Source organism: Saccostrea echinata, unplaced genomic scaffold, assembly GCF_033153115.1.
Source record: "Saccostrea echinata isolate AGI-Se365-2 ecotype Australia unplaced genomic scaffold, CSIRO_AGI_Sech_v1 ptg000046l, whole genome shotgun sequence".
NCBI lineage: Eukaryota > Metazoa > Mollusca > Bivalvia > Ostreida > Ostreidae > Saccostrea > Saccostrea echinata.
Window position 1 is genome coordinate 6,864,833 of NW_026889795.1, and position 11,491 is coordinate 6,876,323.

The 11,491-nt window shown below is 35.5% G+C and overlaps 2 protein-coding genes across 2 annotated transcripts in view; one reads left to right on the top strand and one right to left on the bottom strand.

The window, feature by feature from the left end:
* LOC133202280 (endoglucanase-like) overlaps positions 1-11,491 on the bottom strand; it is an 87,529-nt gene that overhangs the window by 32,929 nt on the left and 43,109 nt on the right. The gene's annotated exons all lie outside the window — the stretch shown is intronic.
* LOC133201884 (tripartite motif-containing protein 2-like) lies at positions 2,986-4,445 on the top strand. Its single transcript, XM_061337677.1, has one exon. It carries the CDS (start codon positions 3,008-3,010, stop codon positions 3,995-3,997), a length of 990 nt encoding a protein of 329 aa, XP_061193661.1. The 5' UTR covers positions 2,986-3,007; the 3' UTR covers positions 3,998-4,445.

Consider the following 11,491-nt stretch of genomic DNA (forward strand, 5'->3'; position numbering starts at 1 on the left):
GATCCGCCACTGCGGGAAAATACAGCATTAAAGTCATAATGGAAGAAGAAGTTTAAATGTACATAATATTGTTAATATAACATAATTTTCTCTTTTAACTTCTCTCCATATCTGCCTATCTCTTCCTCGCTTTTCTCTCTAAATCTGCTTGTTAGCTGGTCTACCCCTCGTTCTCATTGTTCGCCATTATTGTTGATTTTCTAAATATAGTGTCACGAGATCAAATTAAGGCGGATTATTAAAATCTATGAGGCGTCGTTTTGGTATTTACTGCCAAAAAGTGATATCACCTATTCGAATAGGTGATATCACCTATTCAATTGGTGATATCACCTATTCGAATAAGTGATATCACCTATTCAGCTTCTGAATAGGTGATATCACCTATTCGAATAGGTGATATCACTTTTTGGCAGTAAATACCAAAACGGCGCCTCATAAAAATCCCTATTATTTTTGTGGAGTCGGTAAATAAATCGGTTATTGTTTAAAACCTTCACTCCCTGGTCCCCTCCAAAAGGTTTTACACTGGAAATACTGGGGCCAAAAGGCTGCCCCGGCCTCTGAAAAAAATTCCACGCCCTTTTAACCCAAATTCCTGGATCTGCCCTTGAATATTAATTCAACTGCTGTGTAATTCAAAATTCAAAAGCAAACTTTATAAAGAAGGTATTATTATATATGGGCCCCGATATACAAGCCAGATAATAAAAGAGTGGGAGAATTGACCGATTTTTTCAATCACTCCAATTAATTCTACGTTTCCTGAAATCCTCAAAATAAATGTCTGATTGTGACACATGACACAATTCTATCAACTTGCTGTTACTATAAATAACATATAGGTCAAGTCATTCGCTACCCATTAATTATAAAGCTTCTACAATGAACATGATTTAGATCAATTCAGAATAACCAATTCGACATTTTACCTTCTACGAATGACATGCCATGGCCAGAAACAGGTGCCCCCTGACCAGTACACTAAGGTGAGTACACGATCGTTTTCAAACGCCAGATTAATGCCAAGATCGACACGTGCTTTCTAATTAATTAAGCAGGGGGCAGGTTAGCATCCGATAAATACCATAGACATTCAATCTATCACTGAACACTATTAATCCGTACTGGATTTTATCACTAAACTCGTGCTTTTAAATCAGGATATCTTTTGATTATTGCTGCATGGGTTATGATATTGAAAGCTTTGAGTGGAATGAATCCATACATGCAATCCTGGATCAAATGCTTGGCCGCTGTGACCTGGACCTTTACTCCGGGTTATATCTTCAAGAACGTCGACAAGGTCGCTTGTCAACGAAACGCAGAGGACATGTCCAAAAGTATCATCTGTAGTGTCCTTTTCAATTAATCTTCTGTTTGTGTTCCAGAAAAAAAATTACATACCTTGATTAATGTTTAAGGCGTGCGGAGGGGGTGCAGAGGTATGTTGAGGAAGGCAACAACCTTTAGCAAATGTAAAAAAAAAAATTCTGTTCTTTTTTCCCCTTTTTCGTCACCCACAAGAGCGAAAATCTTAGAGCTGACTTATTTTTCAAACGACACAAATGCACTCAGATAATATTATGTAAAAGAGCGGATTAATTTGGTCTATAAATACATTCGGTGAAAATGTCAAAATGACCCCAGGCAAAAATATCAATTTTATTACATACACTCTACATGTACTATATGAACGTATTACAGGCCCGTAGAACGCGGGGGTCCCCACTTTTTCTGAGTATAGTATTTTGCTATGGTAAATTTTCCTTTAGATGGTGGTTCCCCCCCCCCCCTCCACCGGTTAATTAGGTTTTTTTTTTTTTTTTTGCTTGTCAGATTTTATTTGAGAATTTGCCCCCTTCTTGAAACCGCCATCAGTTCTCATATTGTGTGATTAAAATATTTAATACTAGATCTATTCATAAAAGTGGGATAAGGATTTCCAAGGATATTTGTTGTCTCATAAGTTCAATCATTAGATTAACTAAATATTCCGCATCACACTTAAATATCTAGCTGAATCAGAGAGTGTGGCAAAGAAAAACAGGGTCAATTCACAAGACGTGCTGAAATACAAACAATACAACAGTATAGTCTTACGGAAGTACGAGTACGACAAAGCATGTATGGAGTCGTAGAAAGGTCATATAACTTTTTTGTGAAAATTACATGTATAACGCGGCGCATACATAAATCTACTAAATATATTTATATATTAAGTAATATATATATAAGTAATATTTTTAAATGTATATTATATTACGTATATATAATATTAGTATATTTAAGGTGTTCATATAGCTGGTGTTTCTGTTTTAAAATGTAGTATTCCTTAATTAAAAAAGGCACCGAATTGACTTAAATACATTAAACAATGATTATGGTGGAAAAACAAAGAAACAAACAAAACACGATGTGAAGGAATCGAACTTCCAATGACCAAAATGACTGTCAACCCGAATGGAAATCGTGCGAAATAAAATTATTTTTTACATTTCAAACTGTTGTCTCTGCAAAAACTCTTTTAAAATTAGGTGTGTTGATTTCTCGATAATAACAACTAAATGTAAATGTAAATTTCGCCAAGTGAACTATACTTGTCAGTCTCTCGCGGTCAGGTTGACTTTCTGTCTGACGTCAGTTGGCGGGGACTATGGAAACATTGAATGCATTGTGTATTTTTAATCTATTAGACAGCATTTTTCTTATTTATGTTTACATTTTTATTTCAAAATATAATAAATGTAAATATAAAGAATTATTGTCTAGTTTGTTGGGTATGCCAGAGACATCAACGACAGCTGGAAACGTGGGATAATTTTATGCAAATTATCCCATGTTTCCAACTATCGTTGATGCCCTGGAATACCCAACAAACTAGACAGTGATTCCTTAAGCAGGGAGGCGAAGGGCGAGGGTGAGAATGTGTATATTGAGAGGTGAGAATGTGTATAGTGCTGAACATTTTGTTTTATTATTTCAGGGAGTCAAATTTACCAACACAATGAGTAAAGAACACCAAATGGCTCAGCATTTTGTACAGTGCCAACTCTGTACAAATAACGTTCAATTTCTATGTAAACCTTGTAATATTAAACTTTGTGAAAATTGTGTGGGCGGTCATCTACAAAATAAGACCCCGGAAGCTCATAGATTCATTCATTATCACAAGTTCCGAGGACAAAAATCAGTAATGGACGAACCGGAAATTCTTGCCGTTATCACATGCCCCTATAACAATATGCTGGATATAACACGACAAGGAGACAGCTATTTTTATGTTTGTAGCACACTCAGTCGCCACATTTCTAAACACGATTTCAGACAAAATCTGGCAACAGACAGCATCCTTGCAGATTTGTGGCCCCGACGACTGGCAATTTTTGGAAATAATATCATATATACAGAACGGAACAATAATGCTGTTAACAAAGTTACGGACAAGGATGGAACTCAGATTCTTTTTAGTACTGGTGATTGGAATGTACATGGAATAGCATGTACTGGGTCTGGAAATATTCTCCTAGGTTTACACAAAATAAAAGTTGGAAAGCTCGCAGTATTTGATATTAAAGGAAATGTGCTCAAAGAAGTCGAATCAAACAATGGGAACCCCTTATATACAAATCCTTATTACGTCACAGAAAATACAAATGGCGACTTGTGTGCAGCAGACATTGTACTTGCTTCCGTGATCGTTGTAGACAACACTGGCTTGTTCCGGTTCTCCTATACTGGAAATCCGTCAATTGCTAAAGGATTCGATCCACATGGCGTTGCTGCTGACAGTCAATCAAATCTTGTCATTGCTGATTGGATAACACGGAAGTTGCATCTTATTGACGAAAATGGATATTTCTTACGTTGTTTTGATTTCTTTGTCAGTGAGTATATGTCAGAGATGCCTACCGGTGTTTGCATTGATCAAGATGATTTACTCTTTGTCTGTGGATACGATAGTGTAAAGGTCAAGGTCATGAAATACTTGCATTAAAAGTCGATGCGTTCTCAGTCAGTGGCGGATCCAGCAATGTGAAGGGGTTTGCCAAGCTCTTACAGTGAAAGGCATCATTATAGTGTATCTTTTTTATGATTTGACTTGCCATTCGAACCGTAGACTTTGTCTTGATTAATGTAACGTTTTACATCCACAATTAAATTCAGTTTCACAAAGTTATTCTTTAGCCAGTGAGTTGAAAATACCTGTAAATCTTCAACGCTAAGCAAGCTTGATCCGCCAATGATCGTTGATGGTACCAGCAGCAGATGCTTAATCTTTCAAGCTCTTCTTGATAAGAAATCAAATTTACAATAATAATGAGTTTTAATATAATAATACACGAAGGAAATGACACAACGAAAGATTTCCAAGAACAATTAAAAAAGAAATTATATATCTGTGTTACAGTGTGTTACGAATGTCTCCAGTATATCGTTATGATGACCCGAACAAGACTCCATATCATTTTATGGACTTCGTGATAAAAATAAACTGAAATATAATTTTCACTTTCGATCCCAGCTATCTGATTGGATAAAACTAGATCACGCTTAAGTATAAAGCACAATATAAACTGGATGTTTCTATTTTAAGCTTATAAAAAAGATTTATAGACCTGGCTCCAGTGCTATAAAACTTTTAAGATAAGCTAACTTTGATCTCAGTCTCACTTTTCCATTTTAATTCCTGTAAAAGTGAGACTGGATCAAAAGTGAGCTCTCTAATTTTTATGGCCCTGGAGCCTGGTGTTTCTAAAACTTGAAACAATCTTTGTAACTTGATAATATAGTCATTATAAACTGGATGTTTGTAAAAACAGATACAGCAGATGCTTTTTTGAAATTGTGACTTCGTAATGAGTGTGACGTAACAATGCCTAAGGCTTGTTTGAGAAACTACTGCTTTTTAGGAAAATGAATTTTAAAGATATTTTTCAAAATTTTCATTCTAGCTGTAATGCGCAATTTGATTGGATAGAAAAATTTGTTTATATCGTATAACCTGTTTGCCTACGTCACAATTATTTACGGCAAAAACGCATTAATCCGCTTGAGGTTACATTTAAATGTTGAACAATTTGAACACATTTTGGAAAGAAAATTGTCTTATTTTTTAAACTTGATGATAAAAAATCAAATTACAAGGAATAAATTCAAAAGCTCCCCAAGTTATTCTTCTGTTACATGCTTTGCAATTTATAAAACGTAAACTGCCCCAATTCACGTAATACAAACTAACTTGTGTAGCCATTAAGTTAATTCCTTAATTAGCAATAAAAAAGTAATAAAACAAATGTAACCTTTTGGTTTGTGGAATCCCTAGATATATAAAACTTAGAGAAAGCATATCGACTAAGTGAACTGACCCCACGTCAAGTGTTGACTGACCGCAAGTCAAGTGTTGATAACTCAAGTCATATGTTCATTACTCCCATATCATGTGTTGATTACTCCGTCAAATGTAAATTACTCCCATGTCAAGAGTTGATTACTCCCATGTTAAATGTATATTATTCCCATATCATGTGTTGATATTTCCCACGTCAATTGTTGATTACTCCCATGTCATGTGTTGATAACTCCCATGTTAAATGTATATTATTCCCATATCATGTGTTGATAACTCCCACGTCAAGTGTTGATTACTTATATGTCAGGTGTTGATTACTCCCATGTCAAGTGTAAATTACTCCCATGTCATATGTTGATTACTCCTATGTCAAATGTTGATTACTCCCATATCATGTGTTGATTACTCCTATGTCAAGTGTTGATTACTCCCATGTCTTGTGTTGATTATTCCCATGTCAAGTGTTGATTACTCCCATGCCAAGTGTTGATAACTCCTATGTCAAGTGTTGATTACTCCCATGTCAAGTGTTGATTACTTATATGTCAGGTGTTGATTACTCCCATGTCAAGTGTGAATTACTCCCATGTCATATGTTTTTTATTCCTATGTCAAATGTTGATTAGTCCCATGTCATGTGTTGATAACTCCGACGTCAAGTGTTGATTACTCCCATGTCTTGTGTTGATTATTCCAATGTCAAGTGTTGAGTACTCCCATGTCAAGTGTTGATAACTCCTATGTCAAGTGTTGATAACTCCCATGTCAAGTGTTGATTACTTATATGTCAGGTGTTGATTACTCCCATGTCAAATGTAATTTACTCCCATGTCATATTTTAATTATTCCTATGTCAAGTGTTGATTACTCCCATGTCAAGTGTTGATTACTTATTTTTCAAGTGTTGATTAGTCCTATGTCAAGTGTTGATTACTCCCATTTCTTGTGTTGATTACTCCCATGTCATGTGTTGATTACTCCCATGTCATGTGTTGATTACTCCTATGTCAAGGGTTGATTACTCCCATGTCAAGTGTTGATTACCCCTATGTTAAGTGTTGATTACTCCTACGTCAAGTGTTGATTACTCCTATGTCAAGTGTTGATAACTCCTATGTCAAGTGTTGATTACTCCCATGTCAAGTGTTGATTACTCCTATGTCAAGTGTTGATTACTTATATGTCAAGTGTTGATTACTCCCATGTCAAGTGTTGATTACTCCCATGTCCTGTGTTGATTACTCCCATGTCAAATATAAATTATTCCCATATCAAGTGTTGATTACTCCCATGTTTAATGTAAATTACTCCCATGCGTGATGTCCACTTTATAGTATCTAGGAAGCTTTCTTTGAAAAAAAATTTGACCCTAGAGCAAAGGGAAGCACAATTACTGTATCCAAAACAATATATTTACATTCAGAGTAATTTTCTTTAGGAAATCTACAACATTCAACCCCCTTTAACACACGCGAAACTTTGTCACGTCGCGGTAGAATACACAATAGGAATTATATACGATTTCAATGCACTAGGATCACCAAAATGCATATTGTTTTCGCTCAATTTAATTAAAAACAATTACCGTATTAAGAGCCATTCTCTGTAATGACTGGAACTTTTATATAGGAGCTGTGGCACGCATAGTCTCAGAATTTCTCCAAACTCTCTAAGATAAAAGTCTTTGATACCGTAAACTCAAATCAGGCAAAAATTGGTTGCTATGTGTCATGGTTACCATAGCAACATGTCCTAAAGTTTGAAAAATGGCATTTTTCAACATCTTCAGAGTCCCACAGTTAACGTTTGCAGCAAAGCAAACAAGTGGCAATGAGTGTTTCTGAAAGTTGAAGGCCTGGTGTCTTAAATGCAAGATAAACATGTTTGGTAAATCATCTATAACATACGTTACTATGGAAACAAAGTATTCAAAAGTAATACAATCACCCAATCTCTAACTGGATGCAAAAAGCTGGCACATAGGGTCTAATATTGACAAAAAATTAACAAAATCGAACATTTTCTTTTCTTGGTAACCATAGCAACAGTGTTGTATTTTTCAACAACCTTTATCAATAAATGATATTCAACTTTAGTTCTACGAGACAAGTACTATTCAAGGTGATTCAAATAATATTTTTCTTGATTAAAAGGTTAGTAAATTCCTAAAGCAGCAAAAAAAATATCACTTTAAACAACTAGTACGTTGTTTCCATGGTTACACTGCAAAGTAACAATTAATCTCAATTTTTCTTACGTTGTCGATGTTGCAAGGTCCTAAGGATGTATATGTGCCAGTCATGAATTTTATTGTTTTTCCTTACAATAGTAGCATTAACCCAATCATAGCAACAGATTTTGCATGGTGACACTGTGTTACCATGGCAACCATGAAAGTTATTTTTAGAATAATATTGCCAATACCTAATTACATGAGGTCAAATATTTTTCATTGTTTTTCTTACGTTGTTGATTGAGTTTGATCATGTAACATCTATCATTTGTGACTATAGAGCGTTTTCAGCATTTTTCAGCATCTAAAATGTATTCCAAATGTACCCATGGTTACCACTTACTTAGAGATAAATTCTAAATAGTTTCTTTATAGCATAAGTGACAACAAGGTGTCATGTTTTTGGGAGAATGGTTTGTTTGTTTTTCTTAGTCTTTATTAAGGCTTAATAAAGATTTAAAGTAGCTGAAAATCTCAATTTTTTCAACTTTTCTGGCTGTTACCATGGCAACCAAGACACATAGCAACGAAATTTTATTTGATATATGTTTCAGGTGTCAAGTTGTAATAATGGGCAAAGTTTCATCAAAATCGGTGACCATGCGTGGCAAAGAAGTTCAAGTGGTTACAGAGAATCGCTATTAAATAGTTGTAAAAATATCGCAATCGTACATTAAAATTGATTCATTTTTTCCCTCGAAATATTCATTTGCATTATTTAACTTTCCACGTCACAACGTCTCTTACCTCTTTTAACCATACCAGTTCTAAAAAGCGCTAAATTTATAATAAAATTGAATGAAATTAACATTTATGATGAGAGAAAAATTATAGAGAATGTAAATATAAGCATGGAATTCTTATTTTGGACGACGTCGGTCGTATAACAGCACCTGTCCGTGCCGACAAATTATCATACCGTGCTAACGCATGGTATTCAATTTGTCGGTACGGCCAGGTGCAGTTATACGACTGACGGCACTCCCCCCCCCCCCCCCAAAAAAAAAAAAAAAATCTTAAATCGACCTTCACCCGACGTCTCAGCCCAGTATATTGCTATAACTTTGCACATACATATATATAAATATTTTTTTCTCAACTCGGACATTATAAGAGTCGATATACGCGGTATGCTGGGCCATTCCCTGTGAGAACATGGGCAATCAATGAGTCGAATGAAAATGCGAAGGCAAAGAGGAGAGAGGACGACTAAGCGAGAACGTCAACTCGAAGGAGGAAAGGCGATTTTTTTAAAACAAAAATGGTAGTGAAAACGCGAGGATGACAGAGTGAGGGTGCAATGTCGCTCCTTTGTGACCTCGAATACTCGCTCCTGGCCTTATCGTCTTAACTCCTTGTTCTTGTAAAGAAATTTATAAATGTCGCTTCTTCAATTCAAGGCAATTTCATACACTACAGAGCTTTGTTTGATCCAATCTTATGGAATTATACTGAAAATAAGAAGAAAGCAGGGGGGGGGGGGAAACGGACAGTTTGTGGTTTCTCGTATATTGCTAAATTAGAAGGAATTTTATTCTTCCGTATAATCGATTTTATTCATTATCCATGTGGTATTATTTTAGCTGCTTTCTTATTCAGAGCAGGCATCTAATTTAATTCAGCATTTCTGTGAAGCTTAAGGTAGATATGGCGTGACAATATCGTTAGGTACAGCATGAATACAAAATTTTTCCTCCCACCCTTGAAGGAATCGCCAATTTAAAAACAATAAAGTCGATAACATTTACACTTCATGCCTGTATAGGAAGTAATTTCAAAGGGGGGTCAATAAAGCAACTTTTTTTTCTTTAGTATACGGTACTATAATATATTTGCAATTAGGAGTGGGGTGGGTGCAAGCCCCCCCCCCCCCCCCCCGATCCTACGGCCATGCATGCATTTACATTTATTCTATAAACCCTGAAAGAATTGCATGTGAACTTAAACATATAAAGTGAGAGAAAAATTAGCTAATTATGATATCAGTATTAGCATTAGTACTCGCCAAATGACACGTTATTTACAAACCACACACACATTGTTTTCAAACACACTGTAAAACTTGACACGTGACAGAAACATGGCTGACATCCAAGTAAATAAAATAAACATTAAAGAGCATTTAGAGAGAATCGACAGTTTTATTGAGCAAAGACCCTGCAGTCAAATAAACTTAACAGGAAATGAATGCTATAAAATGATGGGCTTTTATTGCCGTGATCTTATGTTTAAAATAACAGCATTTAGCAAAACAAGAAGGTAGAGTCACTCCCAAACTCCTCTTTTCATCTCTGAAGTTATTGCTTTGTGGAATATCAGGGGATAGGGGTTATTGGGGACAAACACTTATTATTTCAAAATAGGAAGGGAGAAAATGCAACAGACCAGACCAGAATTCTACGTGAACAGCTGCCCCACAACTGGCCACCGGCGACCGAACCCGCCTGATCGCCACATTCCCTCCTCTTGAATAACGTTTTCCCCGAAGAATTCAACCTAGATAATTTTTTGTTCCATGGCAGGACTTTCGCCTATAACTCAAGGTGTGGTCAACGGCCGGGACAACAATGTAACAGGAAGGTAGAATATGCAACGGACCAGATCAAGCAGGATTCGGACCCCCCCCCCCCCCCCCCCAATGAACTCGACAGATTCTCTGTCAGCTTAGTTATCAAGCACGTGGATGTGCTCATATTAATAATTACAGATCTGTAGTTTATACCAGTCAAGAGCCCAAATTGAAACCCGTGTGTATTCACCTGTTGATATAAAATATTTTCTTTATAAATAAGCATATTTCTTCCAGAGCAATTCTTTTTGGGGGTAAATAAAAAGTAGAATTATTAAAATTAGAATTTTACCTCCTACATCCATCTTACTTTGAAGTTCTCTGTTGAAAATGTAGAATGTACATACATTGACTACAATATTTATAAAAGATCTAAGGAAGAAATGATAAATACTGGACCCGGAGAGGATATTTGTCATTAAAATTTGAGGGCCCCCTGCTGACACCCTTTGTTCCCTATTTACATAAATTCTTTTCCGATTAATTTTCCACCTGTCAAAATTTGAAAAATAAACATCATTGTTATATACCTATAGAAATTACTTCCTATGTAAATCTATACTAAAAAAGTCTAACATTTCTAATGTTTTACTGAGCGGTCATAAAATCGATGTTTGACCGCAAGGTGAGAAATTGGACCTGTGGACGAGATATTGCACTGCTTACGTCACACTTTGGGCGGTTCAGCTAAATCTTATTTGCATTCGTTAATATGAAGCCAGCAAAAGATACAGTCATGTACAAAAAATAATAAATAAATAAATAAAAGGTATAACAAAACATTTATTGACTGGGTTCGAGGGCAGCATGCGTTTTGTCGACCCCTCGAACCAAACTGCTTGTCTTCGGCCTATTGGCCTCAGGCAAACAGTTTGGTTCTTGGGTCCGACAAAACGCTTGCTGCCCTCGAACCCAGTCAATAAATGTATAATGTTCGTTCCTCCTTCTTGTCAGCCACTGAAGAATACATACATGTTATTCTTATGATAACATAAACTGAAATCTAATAAAGTGTCCACATAAATTAATGTACTAAATTTAATGATTAATGACAGATTTATTAATTAACTCTTACATCTCGTTATGGAATTCCTGAAAACCAAAAAAATAAGATATTTGTAAATTTTTTGCATATGGATTCCCAATGCTGATGGTCTATTTTGTAAGATTATTCTGTAATAACATGGCCAAAAAAAAAATCAGATACTTAAAACATTTATTAGGAAGGATAACTGCCTGATAAAAGTTTAAACCGGGTATATGATTTATGTATGGCATACCAAGTATATCACACTTAAAGCTTGAGGGTGACCAATGCTCACATCCTCAGACAGTT